Below are 22,872 nucleotides of genomic sequence, written 5' to 3'. Positions count from 1 at the left end.
ATACATACATACATACATACATACAGAGTGACCATTGCCTCTTTTGTGCTGCCTCTGAACTGTATATTTAAAACCTTGGGGAGGAGTGACTTAGGATCCTGGAATTCAGAATGTGCCTGGCACTGTTGGTGCTTAGTAAACACATGAACGAATGCCAATTCATTTTGCTTTATTTACGTGTCAGTCTCCTTGAAGATCAGTTCTTATCTAAAAGAAAGGGCTACATGTCGATTTTCAGTGCTTTATGCAGAGCCTGACACTCACAGTAAGGGATCAGTAAACATTAGCTATTGCTTCTCTTGTTATTTTCTTCATCATTATCATTTAAGTACTATATATTTATATTTTTGCTTCTTTCTAGTTCTGGGTGTTAAACTTGGTGATAATTTAAGATTTATGGTTTGTGGGGTAGGGGGTAGAGATGGAGGTGAGGAAGGCCCTTAGATAGTTAGGTTTAACTTTAAAAAGCCAAGAGTTTGGAGTATAGCTGAGTGCTTGCCTCCTGTAGGTAAAGTCCTGGTTCAATCTCTCTCTCTCTCTCTCTCTCTCTCTCTCTCTCTCTCTCTCTCTCATCTCTCTCTCTCTCTCTCTCTCACACACACACACACACACACACACACACCCAAAAAAGGAAAGAAGGGGAAATATTCCATATTGCAAAAATTCACTAATCAAAAAAAATTTCAAAAACCAAAAGTAATATGATTCAGAGTGATTGACTTGGACATTATTTACTGTGTCTAGAGGAGGCATGGTGGCACACACCCTATAGTCCCAGCATTCTGGGAGGCTGAGGCAGGAGGATCACAAGTTCAAATCTAGTTTGGGCAACGTAGCAAGATCCTGTCTCTAATAAATAAATAAGGGGTTAAGGATACAGTTCAATGCAAGGCACTGAATTTAATCTCTAGTACTGCAAAAACAAAACATTATTTACTGTGCTTTATTTCAGATACATCTATATCATGGGAATACAAGAAAGAAATGAAAAACTGTTTTATAGAATACTACAAGATGATTTTGAAAGTCTAATGCCAATTGTATACACACCAACAGTTGGTCTTGCTTGTTCCCAATATGGACACATCTTTAGAAGACCTAAGTAAGGCCAATTTTTAAAAATATATAAGCAAATGATTATTGTGTTTAAAAAAACCATTCCATAACACCTATTAAATTTCTGTGTTACAGTCTTACTGCAGCCATCTCACAAAAGCTTAATTTGGATTAAGAGAAATTAATTAAAAACCCAGCATGGGTTTTATATCTTTTATTTTTGTAGGAATTGCATAATTCATTTCTTTCTTTAATTTTTTTGAATGTTAGAAAAATTGTGTGCTTTTTGTATCTTCCCCCAAAATGGTCTTAATTCTGGTGGCAGATTCTCTGTAATTAGCATTAATGTTTTTGGGAATCTGCCTGTTTAAGGGATTGATTCTTTCTCATTTGTCAGTTTTAATTTCTATTATTTGTTCTCCTTTTTAAATCAGCTTTCATGAATTTCAATATCATGTGGTTCTAGCATTTCCAAATATTTTAAATGGAAAGAGTACTGAAATGGGCCATTATATAAGTCCTTAATGAGCCACATAATTCTCTGAATGTGTTCATGTGTCCAGTAGGAGTAAATGTACCTGTTAAAAGCAATTGAGAAGAAACTAATGTGATGGTGGTTCTTTGTAAACTTATAAGCATTATAAACATGCTATTTTTACTTAAAGTATGTCTTGTTTTTTTAACCTCTTAATTTTCTCAATCTCTGTTATTTTCTCCATGTCCATTTAACTTACTGATACAAATGTACACTGTTAAGATGTGATAGCATTTATCTTCAGTGTTTCTTCATGTATTCTGGTGGCTCTGAAACTTTAATGGGCATGAGAAGCACTTGTTGGACTTACTAAAAGTGGGGACCCTGCCAGCTTTCATCTCATTTGATAAAAGAGGGTTTGGGGGGTCTGGATTTGAGTGATTGTGTTGTAGGTATTCCCTGGAAGACACTGAGTAATGCTCTCTAGTCTAATCCATATCCTGCCTTCAATTAATATATCTAAAACCTTTCTATGTTATAATCCATCTGTTCACTGCTTTGGTAGTTTGTTAGAATAGTGTTTCTCAACCCAGATTAAAGAACAGAGGGAAACAAGCACACTGCTGCCTGAGGCCTACCATCGGGATTCTGATTCCAGTGCTCTCTGTTTGGGTTCAGGTGTGAGTGTTTCATAAAAGCTCCTGGTGTCCTGCTCACATCCACCCTGAGATGACTGACATGAGAAATAGAACATGGCTTTGAGTGAGGGCAAAGAGTGCCCTGCACAGAAGACTACATAGGAGGTTTTTTATTGTTGTTGTTCTGTTTTGAATGTCAGAGATGGTCAGTAAATCTTGTTTGGTTGATTAATCTCAACTCTCAGCCAATTAAATCAGAATCTGTGGGGCCTAGCATGCTTTAAAGCTCATCAGATAATTATGTAGACATGGTTGAAAAATTGCTAGACTACCCTGATTGGAGCTACTGTAGGAATACCAAAGTTAAGATATCAGTGAAAAAGTTAAATGTAGAAATAAGTTTGAAGGCAGTAAGAACCACCTCTGCTTGACCTGTTTTTGGAATGTATGTTTCTTTTTTCTCTGTTTATCTCCTTGCCTTCCTTCTCCCTTTGCCATCTCAATCCATTTTAAAATCTGGATTATTTCAATTAGACAACAGTATACTATGCTTAACTTTTCATTAGCCGTTCCACAGTGCATACATATTTCAGAACAGCATATTGTACATGATATGTACTTTTTGTCAACTTTTTACTTGATTTTAATCCTTCATGTGAATTTACTGTAATTTTCTTCCCTTCTTGCTTCTTCAATTTTGAGTTTCAGTGAGTTTTAACAGTGGTTAACTTGGCTTGCTATGTTTTCTTATATTGGTGGTTTATCTTTACAATTTATTTTTACTGGAAATATATTGTTTATTTGATGTGGATACACTTCTTCTTGAGTAAAATCATCACATCACTTAAATCTTTGTTACCACTGCAATGTGAACAATGTAATTGTGGTCTGAAATAGTTGAAAATAAACCAGTGTGACTTAACTAAATTTGCTTGGGAATTATACCATGTCTAGATATTTGATTAAAATACCTAAGCATTCCAATTATGGAGAAAAGATTAGAAACAAAAAACTGTCATGAAATGCAAAGGTGTTTTTGTTCTGTTGCAGGGGATTATTTATTTCAATCTCAGACAGAGGTCATGTTAGATCAATTGTGGATAACTGGCCAGAAAATCATGTTAAGGTACTTAATAGCACAACCCTCCTTTTCACAATGTTTTCTGTTTCCTTGTAAGTTACCTCTGAATTGCCAAGAACAGTTTTTCATTGTTGCTCTGATTTATTTTACACTCCTGTACATGCAAATGTACTGCTTTGTGTCTGAGGAGATGGTAATTGTAATAGTTGTAAATGGGTTATAGCATAACACAGACTTGACTCTGAGAAAGAAAATGGAGTTGGTACATAAGGTAAGTGAGCCCTCTCACTGCCACTGCCGCTCCAGGGTCCTGTCTTCCTTTTTTGTTTCACTAATGACATTCTAGGTGGGAAAATACATTAAAATGTTATAGAGACTTATTTTGGAGGGTATTGGAGAGGAATGGTTATGCCTTTCTTTCACACTAAAATATATCTAGATCCTTAGCAAGTATAAAACTCTCAAAAACAGTTTTAACTTTAGCAAATATAGTATAGTATAAATGTTTGTCAGTGTGACTATCTTTCATACATAGAATGTAGTAAGTTATTTCAAGTCTTTTGGTAGGATTTCATATTTATTTTAGGCAGTAGTCTTATTTGACTTTATTACCTGTATCTTTCTTATCAAAATAAACTGATGGATTCATTAGTTCAGATACTCTAGGAAAAAAAATGGTATGATAACTAACCAGTGTCATCTTGAAAACTTATATGTACATATGCAATTTGTAAATGGTAAAACAAATCTTTTTCCTTTTACTATTGCTAAGAGTTTTCTTGTTTGGCCTACTTTATTCTGTTGAAGTAGCATATTGTTTATTTCTAAACTTTTTTTTTCTTAAGGTAATCTCTTCATCAGAATTTTGTTCACTTTTTCTGTAGTCTTTTGCAAAGGTGCATGCCTTTCATCCTAGCTACTTGGGACGCTAAGACAGAATCACAAGCTCAAGGCCAGCCTGTGCAAGACCCTGTTTCAAAAAAGCTTGAGTTAGAGCTCAGTATACCTGAGTTCAATCCCCAATACTGCAAAAAATAAAACAATCAAATTGGTCCTTCAGTCAGACAGAAAGCATTGTGTTTCCAAACCTAAGTCAGAGGGAAATCTAGGTAATTCTCTTTTTAATGTACTGTAATATGCTGAAATTCTAGATTATATATGTTTCATTAAATTGCATTGTAAGTCAGCTGAGAAACAATTTTAATTATTTCTAAAAGTGAAAATATATGAAGAGAATCAGTGTTGTTTTGAATGTATTTCACTAATGCCAAATTTGGGGCAACTTTTAATGTGTGTTTTTTGTGTTTGTTTTTTGTAATTAAGGCCGTTGTGGTAACTGATGGGGAGAGAATTCTGGGTCTTGGAGATTTGGGTGTCTACGGAATGGGAATCCCAGTAGGAAAACTTTGTTTATATACAGCTTGTGCAGGAATACGGCCTGATAGATGCCTGCCTGTCTGTATTGATGTCGGAACTGACAATCAAGTGAGTAATATTTTTCCCTTGTGAGCTTCCTCCTATAGTCAAAAGAAAAACAAAAAAGAGCAAATCTTCGGCTGGTGATGTAACCCAGTGGTAGAACCCTTGTCTATAATGCCCAAAGCCCTGGCCTCAGTCTTCAGCACAACAAATAAAGAAAGAAGGGAAAATCTTATAATTGAATGTTGATCTTTTTCTTAAACTGCATGTTTAATATTTATACAAGTAATAGTTAACTAAGCCTATTAAAAGTTTCTTGTAAAGGGCCAGGGATTTAGCTCAGTGGTTCTGCTGCCTGCCTCACAAGTGCAAGGACCTGAGTTCGAGCCCTGGTACCAAAAAAAAAAAAAAAAGTTTCTTGAAGTACTATCATTTTTGTTTTATATGTTTAAACTAGTAATGTAATAAGAAATTTTACCTTTTTTATAGGCACTCTTAAAAGATCCATTTTACATGGGCTTGTATCAGAAAAGAGACCGCACACAACTTTATGATGATCTGATTGATGAGTTTATGAAAGCAATTACTGACAGGTATCATTAAAAAGTTTAAGTACATAAAGTACCTTTTATTGGTGGGGGGACCATAGTTCTGTTTTATTTTTTTTTGTAAAGATAAGCAGGAGCAGATTAAATTTTGGTAACATGCTGATGCAAGGTGGTAGCATTGCTCTGCTTTGCTGTTTTGAGTTACCTGACATCTGAAATGAAGTCTACATTCACCTCACCACAACCCTTACCGCTTAATCCTAATCCTCCTTTCAATCCTTGACTGCCAGGCTGACTACTGTGCCACTAATTAAAATTGTTCTGCAGCTTTGTGCTCCTCCTTCATCACTTCTTTGCAATATCTGGCCAGGTTTTCCAACTCCTATGTACTTGAAATTTTCTCTTGACTACTAAAAGACTCATCATTTTCACAAGTTCTTCTTGCTGTCTTTCATTAAGTGTTGATGACTACATGGCCTTCTTCTCTTTGAGCCCTCCAAACTGTGGCTCGTGTGTGTGTGTGTGTGTGTGTGTGTGTGTGTGTGTGTGTGTGTGTGTGTGTGTTTCAGACCTAGGGACTCATGCACACTTATCCAAGTGGTGTACCCCTGAGCTATACCCATAACTCTTAGTGTACTTTTTAACTGACACACATTTATGGTGAACTCTGACTTTTAGGCACATAACTCCTAACCCTGTGTAAACTGATCCCTGTACTTCTGCATTTCTAACAGCTGGAATCTTCCATTGGGATCTTCTGTTGCTGCTTCATATTCATGTTTCAAACAGAGTTTCTTCCTTTACCTAACAGCCTTTCTTCTGTAGTCCCAACCACTATTAATGATAGTAACAGTTACCCTATTGCCAAACCTTTGATCTTGGTGTTACTTTTGACTTTTCCTCGTCAGCCACCCATGTAGTCCGAGAGATTATGCCTCTTCCATTACCACAATCTTGTTCTCTCCTTATCCCTCTTCGGATTTCGCTAAAGCGCCCATTTTCTCTTCAGTTCTTCTCCATTTTGACACCAGATCAATCTTCATTATGTCATTCTTTTGTTTGACATTTCTAAATGGTTTTCGGTTGCCACAAGATACACCCCAAACTCTGTCTTTATGTTTCACCTCTGGCTTACCTTTTAAATTACTGGCATATGTAAGATACTAAAAAATTCATTCCTTTTCAGGGGTGTTTTAGTTACTTTCTCATTGCTGAAACAAAATATCTGGCACCCACAAATTAAAGGAGACAAGGTTTATTTTGGCTCACAGTTTGTACAGGTTTCAGTCTGTAGTCAGCTGGTTCCAAGGTAGGGCCGGCATGGCAGAGGAGAAAGGGTTCATGGAATGGCAGGCAGGAAGCAGCAAGGGATCAAGGAGCATGATGGATGTATTGCCTCTAAGCTACACTACCAGTGACCCACAAGGCTTCACCTCCTAATATTACCCCAACTTTAAACCCATCAGTGAACTAATCCAGTATCACAAACTCATGATCTAGTCACCCTCCAAAAGCCCCTCCTATAAGCACATGAGACTTTGGGGTGATATCTAAATATAAACCATAACAAGTGCCAAAGTTGACAAATCCAAACCTGAACTTTTCTTCTTCCTGGACATTATCATCTCCTCCTTTTCTCTTATTTCCCTACCTTTGACAATACAGTAGGATCTTCTTCGTCACCCAGGTTGCTTTGTTATTATAACAGTTTCTCCCTCATTTCCCAGTTGGTCCTCATCACCAATTTATGTTTGTTGGTTCTAATGTCTCACCGTTGTCCTTTGGCCTCCTGTGGCATTTTCATTATCATAATATAATATAATGCTACCTCTCCTGTTTTTCCTACCTCTCTCCACAACACTGTGGAGTACATTACTGGTGAGTTCATGCTTGCTAACAGGAGTCCTACTTAAATTCTTCTGTCCTCTGAAGCCTTCAGTGATTGTACATGGGATGTAGAGGAAAGTCCTTTTTCTCCAGTTTGTCATTCAAGATTCTCCCTCCTTTGGCCTTATGTAGTATATAGTCCCATATTGCTATTTAACTGTTAAGGAGGATATGTATATCAAATATATAGTTTCTGAGACCCAGAGACATAGTCTCTTCATTTTTACTTAGTGTTTATATGCTGTACACCTTTATAGGCTCTTTGAAATAGTTTATACTGTTTGACATCTCATGGGTCCATTATGCTGCCACATTGTTTTTAATCACCTCATGGTTTTTGTTTTTTGTTTTGTTTTGTTTTTTAAGTATCAGATCTCTACATTTTGGGCCTAGTCTTTCAAGGCTCTGAAAATTTTTAGATGACCTTTAACATAATACATTTTATATTTTTAAATGCTATCCAAAGGAATATTAGACAGGAAAGCTGTCTCATAGTGGTATTTTCAATACAACCATTATGGGTTTTGCTGTTTTTAGATATGGCCGGAACACACTTATTCAATTTGAAGACTTTGGAAATCATAATGCATTCAGGTTCTTGAGAAAATATAGAGAAAAATATTGTACCTTCAATGATGACATTCAAGGTAAAGCAAAAGGAAACTTTAGGTTTTTAATTCCTACTAAACATTTATTATATGCCTTTTTTATTTTTAAAAATCTTTGTTTTTCTTATAGGAACAGCTGCAGTAGCTCTATCAGGTCTTCTTGCAGCCCAAAAAGTTATTAATAAACCAATCTCAGACCACAAAATCTTATTTCTTGGAGCAGGAGAGGTAAGCTCTTACAAATTTGAGAATTTAAAACGAACACTCTCTTAGAATTATCAAGTAGGACAAAACGTTGATGCTCAAGAAAAGAGCATGATGAGCTTATAATTTTGTTGAAGTAGAGGGTATGAATTTTTTGGTATAAAATAAATAATTTAAAATATGTTTAGAGAGAATATCACAAAGAATCAATTATTGTGTTATTTGTAAGGGACAAATAAACCAGATATCCCTCATGAGATAATCTTGATAAATAAAGTAATTCAAACATCTCATTGTACTCTAGTCTTTACTTTTCATTCTTGTATTTTGTTGGACAGGCTGCCCTTGGAATTGCAAATCTTATAGTTATGTCTATGGTAGAAAATGGCCTCTCAGAAGAAGAGGCGCAAAAGAAAATCTGGATGTTTGACAAGTATGGTTTATTAGTTAAGGTAAGGTATTTAAGACTAAACGCTTTTGCTTCATGCTTTTAATTGTAATCTGGTTTTTTTTTTACTGCTTCTTGCTCCTTAAGAGATAAAATCACCATTGTGTATTACAGTTAACCCTTATAAAGCTAAGGGAGTATTGTTTTGTTTCATTATGTAGTGCTTGGGATCAAACTCAGGGCCTCTTGTGTGCTTGGGAAGCACTCTGCCAAGCTACACTTCAGCCCTAAAACTAAGTTTTTAATAAGAACTTAGAATGTCCTCTTCACATTATTAGCAGTACATCTAATATTTGAGCAGAAATTCTTTAACCCACAATCTAAAAAAATCTTTAGACCCTCCCCTCTGCAAAAGCCAGTATTCGCGAAACCAATCAATGGATAATGAGGAGCTCTCTCGTTAGGTTTGTACGATTCAGGCCTTCCTGCCTTCTTTTGCATTGGTTATTGTTTTTATTAGCTTAAATGTATAGATCTTCTACTCTGTGATACTGAAATATAAATATAAACTGGTTCATATTTCAATCTATCCAGTATATAGTGCTATTATATTTTTGTGAACATATCCTAGTATAATGATATAGCAGTTACTTGTCATTTACCATTTACATATATGGAGCCGGCTATTTCAGTGTACTTTGCTCCAGTTCTAAAATCTTTTCCTCTTAATTAGTACCAGTAGTCTATTAAACAACAACAAAAACAAAAATTAAAGTATATGAATGAGAAATCTTGAGGCTCAAATAACTTAATTTAACATAATTAAGACATAATGTAATTAACATAACATAATTTAAAACAAAATAATAGTTTGATGTGTACCAGATATTATGATTTGATCTTAAAATATGACATTATTTTCCATTATTATCCTTTAGTCCTCTCAAAATTCTATGATTTTTTTAGATTTTTTTTTTTTCTATGAAGTTTTATAGTTGAGGAAACAAAAGTTCAGAATGGTCAGAGACTTCTCCACAGTCAGCAGTTTAAAAGTGATGGAGGTAGAATTTAAGTCAAAAATACCTGAATGTAAAGTCTGTGCTCGGAATCATTAAACTGCTACTGAGCCCAAGGAGGCTTTAACTACCATATTTGTTAGTATATAAAATGCAAGGATTATAAGACATTTCAGGGCCAGGGATTTAGCTCAGTGGTTCTGCCACTGCCTCACAAGTACAAGGACCAGAGTTCAATCCCGGTACAAAAAAAAAAAAAAAAAAAAATGACATTTCATTTTTGGAAGGCGGTAGGGGAGTACATATTTCTATGATGCTTTTTTTTGTAGTGCTTGTTTTCATCAAATGTTCTGTGATTCGTTATCATACTGGTGAGTCTAGAATGAATATAGTGTTGATAGTTACAGTGTGTTTCCTTAGCATGAGTGAGAATCTGTTTCCCTGCAGTTTCCGAGAATATATTTCTTTTAGTGTATACAGTTAGCTTGGCCTGTGGGCTTTAGGTTTCCAGTCTCTTTTGTTGTCTGTTTTGAAACAGTTTTTATTAAACTGTCATCCTAGAGAGCTTTGATAATCATGGGGCAAGCACAAGAAGCCTGTTTTGAGAAGCAGATGTGTTCAGGTTGTATTTCATTAACTTCTCAGCCAAGTGATGATGGTATGATTCTTTTCTACCTCCTGTTGGTTCTTATGTGGGGTTATTTTGGAATTCTGATAGAAAAAAATATACTTTTGGGTAGAGGTCTTCTTTAATCATGATAAGAATATGGGTTTCTCAGCCTGGTTGTTTTTTATATGTATGTAGTATGTTCTTGTCTGTTTTACATCTTGGATTGAACTCGGACCCTTGCACTTGTGAGGCAGGCGCTAGAACCACTAAATCCCCAGCCCTGCTTTACGTCTTTGAGAAATTCTTCATTGTTCTAACCTGTCAGTGTTGCCTCTTCTGGCTTTGCCACACTAAAAAAGATTTAATTTTTATGTTTTATGCTTTTTGTTAAACTGGAGATTTAGGAAGAAGAGCATGTTTTATTTAGTCATATTGAAACAGAATTCTCCTTTCCTCATTTGTGTGCTCCTGGTATTAAAAGTCCTAGATGTCTTTCTGCAGTTCTGAAATCTTAAAAGTTCTCACATCCCTATTTTTTTTTTCCTAAAATTCACTTTGTGACAAATCTACTTAATCTGAACTTATCTAGTAGCAAAACCTGACTTGAACTATGAGAAACTATGGTCTTAACCTTTTTACTTGGTGTGACTATTTATGTTTGTTTACTTGATGGGGGGGTTGCCCATTGACAGGGATTCAATAATACTTTATGACTATATTATATTTCTAAAATATGAAAAATCTTCAATTCTAAAATTCATTTTCATTGTAGACCTTTGTGCCATGTTGGATATAGGAAGATTTTATAGAATAGTTGAATTTTGGTTTTGGTTTGTTTTGTTTTTGGTGCTCACACTCTAGCACTGAGCTATACCCCCACCCTAAGTAAATAAGTTCTTGGGTACAATGGATTTGATTTATGTTTTATATTTATGGGCATTATGAAGTTAGAATTGGAAGATAGGAGTTGAAAACAATAAATGAAAAGTTATTTTCATTGTAGAAACAGTATATAACTCATAATGTGTTTTCACTTAATCTTCAGTATGCATTTATCAAAAAATACTGTATTTTATTTAAAATATCAGGGTCGGGATGCTAAAATAGATAGTCATCAGGAACCATTTGTACACTCAGCCCCAGAGAGCATACCTAATACTTTCGAAGATGCAGTCAATATTCTTAAACCTTCAGCTATAATTGGTAAGTAAAACTGTTGATAAATAATTGTTACTTAACTGTATGTTGCCAGTCATAATCACCATGTAATGTAGGGTTACTAAAAATGAATTGACATATATTACTTAGCTTTTAAAATTTATAGTTGTCCCTCATTATCATGGAGGACTGGTTACAGGATGCACCATAGACACCAATATCTGCAATATTTAACTCCCTTATATTAAATATTTTAGTATTTGCGTATTGTTTGTGCACATTCTCCTGTATATTTTTAGTAGTTTTATATAGGCTTTAAAAAAATGTTTATTAGTACATGTTTGTAGTACATAATGATTACATTGATTGTGGAGAGTAGGCACATATTCATATTTTAGTTCTTATTATTCTCCTTTCCCTCTTCTCTTCTTCCATTCCTCCCTCTGCAATCACTCCATCTCTATGTACTGTATTTTAAATAATCTCTAATTAGGTAACAATAGCCAATGCAATATAAATGCTATCTAAATAGTTGTTATAATTTATTGTTTAAAGAATAATGACAAAAAAATGTCTACACATGTTTAATACAGATGATTTTTTTGCTTTGCTTTTCTGTTTCAGTGTGTTTTTGAGATAGGGTCTCACTAAGTTGCCTAGGCTGGACTCAAACTCATGATCCTCCTGCCTCAGAATTCTGTGTAGCTGTGATTGATTACAGATTTGCACCACTGTGTCAGCTAGATGCAATTTTTTCCCATATATTAGTATGCAGTTGATTGTATCCACATATGCAGAACCCTATGGATGTAGAGGTTGACTAATGTTTCTGTGATAGCTTTTTAGTTACCATGCATGGAAATTCAGTTAAAAATTATACTTTTACTCTTAAATGCTGGAAGCTATGCAGCTGGTCATGGTTCATGCTTTGCTTTTATCTTTTCTTTCTTCCTCCTCTCCCAAAGGATACTTTCCTCCTTCCTTTTTTTTTTTTTTTAATAAAACCTCACTGTGTTACCCATGCTGGTCCCAAATTCTTTATCTCAAGTGATCCTCCTACCCAGCCTTTTGAGTAGGATGCATGCTTAGCCCTTTATCGCACTTTACTTTTAGCATTGTTATGACTGTTGGGCTCAGAATCTTAAAAAGGCCAAGGTAATTTGACAGTCCATACCAGGAAAAACCGTGTCATCAGATTTTCATTGGTAACAAAGCTGAAAACTTTGTGTGTTTTTTATAGCGTAGTTGATATGAGACTGTGCCAACATAGCACTGAGTTCTCAGCAAAGAATGTCTTTAAAAGAGGAGCAGTTTGATTTCCTAGGTAGCTGCAAGTTTGAATGTACAGTCTTGCTTATAACTTTAATTATATGTAGGAGCTCATAGAATGTTAAATAATAAAGCAGTCACAAACAGTTCCTATGGCCAAGCAAAATAGGCTTGTTTTAAATTTCTACAATTCTAATTTCTGCATTTTATAGTAAGAAGAAATCTTAAAAGTTCTCTAGTCCATTCCTCTAAGAACTGCATACAACATGTGTAAATACCACATAGTTTCTCTGGTATGAATAAACTGTAATAGTACATAAGATCCTAATGAGATTACTGACATTGTGAAATGTGAAGAAAGGAGCTAAAGGTGTAGGGAAGGTGGAATGGGTAGGGGAAGGGTAATAAGGGAAAAGAAAAAAATGTGAGATAATGAAAAGATGAAAATAAAGTGTTTGTAGATGGGGTAAAGGGAGGGCAGGGACAAGGGGAAAAAATGAGAACCAAGACCTGTCATGTAGAGGTACAAGATCCCAACAATGAATGTAACTGTACTGTATCCCTAAAATGTACCAATAAACTCAATTAAGGCTGAAAAAAAAAACTACATACAGAAACCTAAGAATCTATCCATTGATTCTGCCTACCTACAGAGGGGCAAAGAAACAAACAAAAAAATGTTGCAATGGTGGGTTTTCAGCTAAGGCATCACCTCTGTCTCCAAATCCCTGCCGTTGCCTCGTGTCCCTTGTCATTCTGTGCTTCCACAGCCCCGCGTGGTTCTTTTATAGCACCTGCTGAAGGCTTTATGATTTTCTGTTTATTTCTTTCTCAACTATAACATGCCTGCATTATACTCATTTTTATATCATAATGACCTAATATAGTGTCTGGGGCTTAATAACAACATAGATGAGCTCACTTGTATCAAAAAGTTATTTTAGCCAAAATGGTTTAGAATTCCTATAATTTTGTAATAAGTATCATGTTTGTTTGTTTTTTGGGTTTTTTGTTGTGTTTTGTTTTTTTGGTTTGGGGGTTTTTGTTTTTGTCTTTGTCTTTGTTTTTGTGTTTTGTTTTTTTTTGTTTTTTGGGTTTTTTTTTTTTTGGTTCAAGAGATTGAACTCGGGACCTTGCACTTAGAAGGCAGGTGGCAGAACCACTGAGCTAAATCCCCAGCCCAATAAGTGCCATGTTTTAACAAATTAACATTTCATTTTTTCTTTTAAGTTTTTTAGTTTTAGTTTAAGTTTCAAGTTTTTTTAAGTTTTTAAGTTTGCCATTCTGACAATTTAAAGTGTATTGTTCAGTATCTTTAAGTACATTTCCATTGTCTTGAAACCAGTCTTCAGAACTCTCTTTATCTTGTGAAACTCTGTACCCATGAAATAGTAATTACACATTTCCCTGCCCTTAGCAACCACATTCTACTTTATAGCTTTATGAATCTGACTATTCTAGGTGCTTCATATAAATGGTCATGCATTATTTGCCTGTCACTGGTGTGTTTTACCTGTTCAGTGTCCTGAAGATTCACTCATGTTGTAGCAAATTTTATCTCAGAATGGTGGTATCCTATTTTTTTAATTTTCTGTTATTTACTATGTGTAATAAACAATAAATATTTAAGTGAAAATTTCAGCCTTTTATTAGTTTTACTTTTTACAACTGAGATTGTGTTCCCACAGCATTCTCTCAGAAGTGCAGATTCTGTCTTGGTAATGAGATATGACCTGTAGTTTTGTAATGGTAGTTTTTTTATGTTACTGTAGAAATGCTGTTGATAAGAATTACTTTATTATACCTGTGCTGAAGTTGCTTTTTTTCCCCCTCTTGTATTATTGCAGGAGTTGCAGGTGCTGGCCGACTTTTTACTCCTGAGGTAATCAAATCCATGGCCAGTATCAATGAAAGGCCTATAATATTTGCATTAAGTAATCCAACGGCAAAGGCTGAGTGCACGCCTGAAGAAGCATACACACTTACAGAGGTATTAATCAGTAATATATGAATTGGTTCTGTTTGTTTTCACTCTGCTCATTATGCATTCTTTTTTGTTTTTTCTTTTGTTGTGTGTGTGGTAGTTTGTTTTATGACAGGGTCTGACTATGTAATCCAGGCTGACTTTGAATTTGCTATGTAGCCTAGGCTGGCCTTGAACTTGAGAACCACTGCACCCCGCCTCCTGTGTGCTGGAATGAATAGGCATGTGCCACCATCCCAGGCTTAAACATTCCTGCACAATTCTTTTAGTATTTTTACTAGAGATTAGAGCGTGCATCCATGGGACACATCACAGTCTTGTGTAAATTACTTAAATCAGTTCTGGAAAGCAGTTACCTTATAACTCCTTTTTAATGCCATCATGCTTCTTACACTGTTGTTTCTCTAAACTTTAAACCAAATAGTTTCTCGGCCTTTTGGCTAAGATCAAGTGTAAACTTTAAATGAAAAACATTATTATTCACTCAGATTTACCTACATTTTAATTTTTTCTATCTCCACTCCTTCATTCCTTCCTGCATTACTCTGCTTCTACACAAAATAATTTTCCTCCTTCCAGAAGAACTAACTCTTGTTTCTTGAATGTGGGCCTGATACATTCACTTGTTAATATCTTTATTTTGCCTTCACTTTTAAGGATATTTTCACTCTGCATAGAAATAAAAGTTGGTAGATACATTATTTCAATACTTTGAAGATACTATTTTATTGTTTTCTGACCTGTTTTCCTTTTGATAACCTCACGTATTAGGGGTTTTGTTTTGTCTTGTTTTATTTTTAAAGAGTCTCTTGCTGTGTAATTCAGACTGGCCTTGACTCACTATGTAGTCCAGGTTGGTCTCAAACTCTCTGATCCTCTTGCTTCATTCTCTTGAACACTGGGATTATAGATGTGCACCACCATGCCTGGCTGCGTGATAGGTTTTGAGCAGCTTTTTTTTTTTTCAGTATTGGGGATCAAACTCAGGACCTTGTGCTTGCAAGGCAGGTACAGTGTCTGTGAGCTAAATCCCCTGCAGTAGACCTGCATATGATTTTCTTAGATCTTATTCCACCTGGAGATTACAGTGTACCTGAGGCTTGATGTCTGGTTTTTTGTTTAATTTTTTCTCTCTTTTGGAAAAATGTTGTCTTAATATCTCTGCTTTGGCCATATTCCTTGTAGGACTCCTGTTTGCATGGTCAGACTTTTTTGTTTTAACATCTTGACTCTCTTGTACTGTTTTCTGTATATATCATCCTGTTTGCTGTCTTTCAATCTGATGATTTTCTTTGGCTGTTCAACTTTGCACATTCTCTTTCCAACTGTGCTTATTTGTTAAGTTCTTAATTTTAGTTCTTGTATAATTTTAATTTGTAGAATTTAATTTTGAGTCTTTTAATAAGTTATTAATTTAATGATACTTAAATTACATAATATAGAAATAACTACTCTGTAAATTCTACTGTCTTTCATTTCTTATGAAACAACCAAGTGCTTTTGCTTTGCTTTGCTTTTTCTTTTTCTCTTTTCTTTTCTTTTCTCTTTTGAGTTATGTTGTCTTAATATCTCTGCTTTGGCCATATTCCTTGTTTTAACTGCTGTCTGCAACAAAATTTTACTTTCATGTAGATTGAGATTTGGTTGTTTTCAGATTCTTTAACCCTGTTGCTAGATTATACTCCAATTACAAGTGCCTGCTTGTCTATCATTAGAGTTTTTTTTTCCCTTAGTGTTTTCTAGGGATATACTTCTAATCTCCACTGTGTGATCACTTTCTGCATTCTTATAATTTCTTGATATGTAAGTAGCTCTAAGAATTTGTTTGCAGCGTTTGGGACCAACCACAGGGCCTGCAGGCTTAGGAAAAAGGAGATCTACCACTGAGCTGCATCCCTGTCTTAGTCACTTTCTCATTGCTAGCACAAAATTCCTGACCTTCAGAACTAGAGGAGGAGAAGTTTATTTTGGCTAACATTTTTAGTGCATTGTTGGCTGACTTCAAGGCAAGAAGGCATAGTAGAAAAGCCTGGGGGAGAAAAGCTGTGTGTGTTATGGTGACCAGAAAGCAGAGATAGAGAAGAGAGGAGCTAGAGAGGGAGAAACGCCCTTCCAGATTATACTCCAGCCTCCTCTGACCACAGCCACCTCCTAACAGCAAGTCAGCTATATATATAGCATCCCTATGATTCAGTTTTCTTACAAAAGCCCTATGTATGAGCATATGACACTCTTGGGAGACACCTAGATGAAAACCATAACAATCTCTAATTCCCTAGAAAGTAATTTTGTATTATTTATTAAAGGTACATTTTTTATTTTTTATTTTATGAAAAAGTAAAGCAAGAGAATAACAACAGTTAATACACTATGTATAATTATCTTCAAAGTAGTTACTCAAAGGCAGAAAAGACTTGCTTCAAAGAAAGATAATAGCACAAAACTTTATTTTCAGTGAACTAAGAGAAACTAGTCATACAGTGAAATGTATTAGCATTTCATAGGTAAGTGGATACAACTTGAGAACATAATGGTAAGTAAAATAAGTAGGCACACAAGCTTAAATATCACATGAGCTTTCTCTTATATGAAAAAGTCAATATATATTTATATACACAAAGAGCAAAATAGAGGGTAGATAATTAGGAAGTAGGGAGAAGTTCAAATAATTCCCTAAATTATCTATTCTACTGTATCTAGAAAATGATTTTTAAAAGCACATTCATAGTTATATCCAGCAGTTATAATTTTTAGCTTATACCCTTGAGAATAAAGTAATCTGTGATAAAGTTTTTGTCTCCACCCCATTTTTTTAAAAGGGTATATATATATGTACCAGTTCCCCAGGACAAATATAATTACGTATTTCAAAGATATAAGAACAATAAAAAATTTTTTTTAAATGTTTTAACCTAGGCATGGTGTCATATAGTGAGGAGATCACACCAGCCTGGACAAAATATTGACACATTGTCTCAAAGAAAAAGTGTTATGAAAAATTTCAAATGTATAGAGAAGTTGATTACATTAATACCTAGTTTCAAAAATAAGCTTGTTGGGGCCAGAGATTTAGCTCAGTGGTTCAGTGGCCTGCCTTGCAAGCGCAAAGACCCAAGTTCAATCCCCAGTACCAAAAAAAAACAAAAACAAAACTGAGCAAAAATAAGCTTATTGCTAATCTTGTTCTTTCTTTGTATGATCCTAAATCATTTTGAAGATCTTAGGTATCAGTTATAAATATAGTATCTCAGAAGCTAGAAAGATTCTTTTAAATATATTATTAGAATACTCTTCATAACACAATTTTTTAAAGTTTTTAAAAACTTATTTGACCATTTTTTATAGTTTACAGCTCTGATGAAATTTTCTTTTGACATTTCTTCTAATTTCTTGAAAATATGAATTATAAAGGTTCTAATTTTAATAAATGTCACTCTTAGTTCATTTTTTTTCTTTTTGTATTAAATGTTATCCTTTTGTGAGCCTAGTTTTTGCTGTTTTACCGAGTGTTGGATTGTATGGATGAAGGATGGTGACAATAATTTGAAGCTCTAGGTGAAGTTGTCTTCCTCCAGAGGGCTTCCCTTCTCTAGAGGTTGCTAGGGTAGAACAGCTCATCATGATCCAGTCAGAATGCAGTTCAGGCAAGGCATATTCTGCTTACGGTTTGTGCCATCTCCTAATGTGCACTCCCCTGAGTATGAACCAGAAACCCTGAGGGATTTACTGGCGGCCTTCGTCTTCAGTGGTCCCTTAACTTTTCTGTCATGATGAGACTCTCTCGTGGTAGCTTTATTTCTCATGGTCTCAGTTCCCAATTTTTGCCTTTGAAATCAGCAGTCACTTTGAAGGGAAAACCATCAAATGCTGGGCTTACGTGTCTTGTTTTCATCTTCTTTTGGGCCTTGAGAACATTCCTCCTGCTACCTCTCAACACCAGACTCACTATCTTGGTAGCGCTTGGCTTCTGTAAAAATGTTTTTAAGATTTGTTTTATCTGGTATTCCTTACTCTAACCAGAAAGCAAATTGGTATGAAACGACCTAGAAGATCATTACTAAAGCACAGTTCTCTCAGAAACTTTCTGTACTTAATATTCCTACCCTTCATACATTTTGGTTTTCCCCCTCATTGTCAGAGGTCTTTGTTGACATATACAGTGGTACCTTGTTTCACAGGCTCAATTCTGATCACAAACCAAATTGGAAGAGAATTGAATCAAATTAAGTGGCTAGGTTCAATATTGACCTTATGGGGAAATTTGATGAATTTCTTGTTCAGTTCGCTTTGTGACCAGAATTGTGGAGAAAACTTTGTTCTTTCAACTCCTTTGTATCACTGTTTTCGTAGTCATAATAAATGCTCTGACTATTGGTTTCCGATAGATATAAAAATTATTGAAACCTATAATTATTAAAATCCTCTGTTAAAATAAATCAGCATAAAAATATTTTAAAAGTCAACCTCATTAGTGTACTTTTTATTAACATATGGTATTACTTTTAACTTAATTGCTTATTATTTCCACTAGGCTTTATCTAAAACTAATGGCTGTTGCCACAGAAATTAAACTTTAACTTTACCCAGTGACTATTTGCTACATATATTCAATGTATCATAGGATTTAGCATGCCCAAAATATAAAAAATTTGGATTTTTTGAGCAGCAGTAGTATGTGTGACTCCTCCAACATTTAAGTGTGGGTGTTTTTTGTTGTTGTTGTTGTTCTTATGGTATGGGGGGTTCAACCTAGGGACTTCATACTGAGCTACATCCCGAGGTCTTTTTTATTTTTAATTTTTTGGTACCGGGGATTGAACTTGGGACCTTGCACTTGGGAGGCAGGCGGCAGGGCCACTGAGCTAAATCCCCAGCCCCCAGATCTTTTTTATTTTTGAGACAAGGTTTTGCTCAGTTGCCCAGACATGGCTTGAACTTACAGTTTTCCTGCATTAGCCTCTCAGAGTGTTGGGATTATAGGCATGCACCACTACACCTGGCCAAGAATTTTATTTTTTTGAATTAATATTGAAGTAAATATACATTATCGGAATGAATAAGAACTCCTCAAGGAGACTATTTTGATAAACTGTATTTCATCAGTTTTGAGATACAAATTTTTTCACAATTTTTGCTAACTTTGAAGTCATGCTCTCACATAGAGTAAGAAAGATTGACTCATAGTTTAAATGAATTCCTTCTTAGTATTACATAGAATAATGGCATAAATTTTTGTCATCACCCCTTAAATTAGTTGTGTCTTTTCAGTGGAGAGATGTTTTCATGTTACTCTTACATCCTCTGCTTCACAGTGAGAAAAGTATTTATCTTTTAAAAAGTCTCCACATTTTAATGGCAAATTGTTCAAAGAGGCTAGCTTGGACTTCACAATGAGAATGTTATTACCATTAAGATCTAGCTGTGTTTAAGCTCTATAGTGATTGTTGGGGGAAATGAAGATGACCTGAAGTAGATGGACTTGCCAGTTGTGTTCAGTGTTCAGGTGTTGTGGTAGTTTGTCCATCCTACTGTGTTGGAGATATTTCAGTTTTCTGTAAACTGTTCTGTAATCTAGCCCATTTGGCTATATAACATGACTTCTTTTAGTTATTCTTCTAGTAATCCAAAACAGGTGATTTTTTGTACTACTGTTTTCTTGTCTTTTTTGGAAGGAGGGAATGGGGGGATGCTATATAAATTATTTTGTTTTATAAATTGAATTTCAGTGCTTTTTAATTGCATGAGCATCTGGTTCTCCTAGAAATAGTGAAGAAGCCAATAACATTTATTACATGCCATTATATAGCATTGTACTGCAACTAGATGACTGAAAAAAAAATGGAGACTTTTCTTTAACAAGGCAGCAGTATGCTAGGTTTTTCTGGAACATAAGTATGATTATATGTCTGTTTTATAAGCTGCCTGCTAGGGGATATTGTAGCATAATAGGCAGAATATGGGCTTTGGAGTTATAAAAATTTGTATAAAATTTTGTTAAAGGACTTGAAAGCCAGAGGTGGAGACACATGCCTGTAATTCCAGCACTCTGGGAGGCTGAACTGGAGGGTTGCAAGTTTGACTCCAGTTTGGGCAATTTAGTGAGACTATCTCAAAATAAAAAATAAAACAAAGGGGCTGAGAAATGTAGTCAGTGTGTAGGCCCTGGGTTCAACCCTGTTACTGATAGAGGAAAAGTACTTCAAAATATAAAAACCTTACTTTCTGACTTTTTGTAAAATAGTGAAGTAAAGATAATGATAACTTCCAAATGTTTTCATGAGAGCTAAATTAACTGAGTTAATATATATAAAGCATTTGTTACAGAGCCCAAATAACAAATGTACAAGAAAATGATAGCATATTAATACTCCTTCATTCACAGGTATTTACATTAGACTTTTGTATTTGGGATTATATTTATTGGTCTTTATTTTATAAAGGAAGTAGAAGAATCAGGATTTTTATAGCTTATAATGAACATTTTCAGCTTTATTTTAAAGTATACTATGTATAAACCAAGCCTCACTCAAATAAAGAGATTTTTATAAAAGGATTATGTTATGTAGTGAATGCTGGATTGTTAGCAGGTAGTATATTGGTCCGATTTAGTGTAGGACCTAATTTGGTGTAAATTTACTTTAGTTACTTCATCTTCATAAAGTAACAAAATTAAAATGATTTCATTTGATAGGGAAGGTGTTTGTTTGCCAGTGGCAGTCCATTTGGGTCAGTGAAACTCCAAGACGGGAGAGTCTTCACACCAGGTCAAGGAAACAATGTATATATTTTTCCAGGTAAGTGTCACCATACTTATGTTATAGAGCAAGAGTTAATTACTTTAAAATATTTCGTAGAATCCTTTGGAATTTAAGGTTAAAATGAGTCAACATTATTTACAGAATTTTGCTATGAATGTACCAGGAAACTCAAGGAATTCAGCAAATACAACTTGCTGTATTTTCCCTGAACGTTTATTCATGCTATCAGTTAAACTTGTTTTCTTGTAGAACTATAGTACACAGTTCATAAAAATGCAGAAGAACAAGATGGTAAACTGTTTAGCTCCCTGTACCTCCCTTTGGTACCTTCTTAGGATACTACTCAGATACATGGTTTGTTCTTTTTATGGTGATTACTATCATGCCCAGTATATTCTTTTGTTGTGTTTCTTCTAGTTCAGCCATGGATGTGAATCTCCCACTATGAAATGTTGTCATTGTGCACACATGCCTTCTGATATCTTCCTCCCTCTCCCACTCAATTTGTCTTACTACTTTTAGTTCTCAGTACTTTAGTACACACATATATATACTATTCAGTACTCTAGTATGTATATATTTAGTACGTAAGTAACATAAAGAGCTTTTATCAGCATTTTAAAACTTTTTATTAACTTGTCAAAGGAAAAATGAAAAGTATTTCAGGCTTTGCTTTCTTACTCTACCTTTCAGTTTTGGTGAGTTAATATTTCTACATTGAAGAGAATTTTTTGATATTTATATTGTGTTTAGATGTCTTCCATGCTTTTGTCTGGGAATTGATTCTTAATATTCAAAACCCTTAGAAAAATCCATATTATGTAAATGTTATTCAGCTAGAATGTGATTGATAAATATGCTAGATTTTGTAGCTCTGTATCACTGAATTTTTGTCATTTTTTTTTTTCTCATTGAGTTTATTGGTACATTTTAGGTATGCAATACAGTTACATTCATCATTGGGATCTTGTACCTTTACATGACAGGTCTTGGTTCTCATTTTTCCCCCTTGTCCCTGCCCCCGCTTCACCCCCTCCTCCTCACTGAATGTTTGAAACATAAAATTTTTCACATATTGTGAATGCCCCTTTAATTTCTAGGATGCCAGTATTCTTCATTTTTTCTTGACCTCACACTGTAGCAAGTTATCTTGTTTTCCAGCTTCTCTCTCCTATAGAAGTGCACTATTTTGCACTCGCTTGCTCTCTCTCTCTCTCTCTCTCTTTCTCTCTGTCTCTCTCTCTCTCGTTTTGGGGATATATTTTTGAATAAGTTGGGTTTGCTGTTGTTGGGGTTTTTTGTTTTGGTTTGGTTTGGTTTTGGCCATAAAGAATCTATGACAGCACTCCGGAGGCTGAGGCAGGAGGATCGCTGTGAGTTTGAAACCAGCCTGGGCTACATAGTGAGTTCTAGTTCAGTCTCAACTACATAGTGAAACCCTGTCTCAAACAAAACAAAACAAAACAACAACAGGAAGAATGTATGACAAATTCCCGAGTTCTTACATCTCTATAAATGTCTTTATTTTGTCCTCTCACTTGATAGTTTTGCTGGGTAAAGATTTTTAAAGTCAAATTCATTATTAGATTTTTGAAGACTTCTCTTTTAATTGAAGTCATTGTTTCAGGCAGGAAATCTATATTCAGGGAGGTTCATTCCTTTACAAACTAGTTATATTCTGTCTTTAATATTCATTTCTCCCTAGATTTCTGAAAGATTAATAAGATGCATCTAGGTTTGAATTTGTTTGCCTTTATCATGCATGCCTATGAA

The 22,872-nt window shown here is 34.8% G+C and overlaps 1 protein-coding gene across 7 annotated transcripts in view; it reads left to right on the top strand.

The window, feature by feature from the left end:
* The window catches only part of Me2 (malic enzyme 2), a 76,554-nt gene that overhangs the window by 31,776 nt on the left and 21,906 nt on the right, over nt 1-22,872 (top strand). For all 7 annotated transcript variants that reach the window (XM_010621731.3, XM_010621730.2, XM_033757601.1 and 4 more), the window contains exons 4-13: nt 953-1,102; nt 3,220-3,295; nt 4,574-4,735; nt 5,159-5,262; nt 7,642-7,751; nt 7,843-7,940; nt 8,255-8,368; nt 11,019-11,133; nt 14,205-14,347; nt 21,033-21,135. In XM_010621731.3, coding sequence (XP_010620033.1) covers nt 953-1,102; nt 3,220-3,295; nt 4,574-4,735; nt 5,159-5,262; nt 7,642-7,751; nt 7,843-7,940; nt 8,255-8,368; nt 11,019-11,133; nt 14,205-14,347; nt 21,033-21,135 — 1,175 coding nt within the window. The remainder of the gene's footprint in view (nt 1-952; nt 1,103-3,219; nt 3,296-4,573; nt 4,736-5,158; nt 5,263-7,641; nt 7,752-7,842; nt 7,941-8,254; nt 8,369-11,018; nt 11,134-14,204; nt 14,348-21,032; nt 21,136-22,872) is intronic.

The sequence above is a fragment of the Fukomys damarensis genome, unplaced genomic scaffold, assembly GCF_012274545.1.
Source record: "Fukomys damarensis isolate Sample0158 unplaced genomic scaffold, DMR_v1.0_HiC HiC_scaffold_30, whole genome shotgun sequence".
NCBI classification, from domain to species: domain Eukaryota; kingdom Metazoa; phylum Chordata; class Mammalia; order Rodentia; family Bathyergidae; genus Fukomys; species Fukomys damarensis.
Note: the sequence above shows the minus strand (reverse complement) of the source record. Positions and strands in the feature narration are given on the sequence as shown.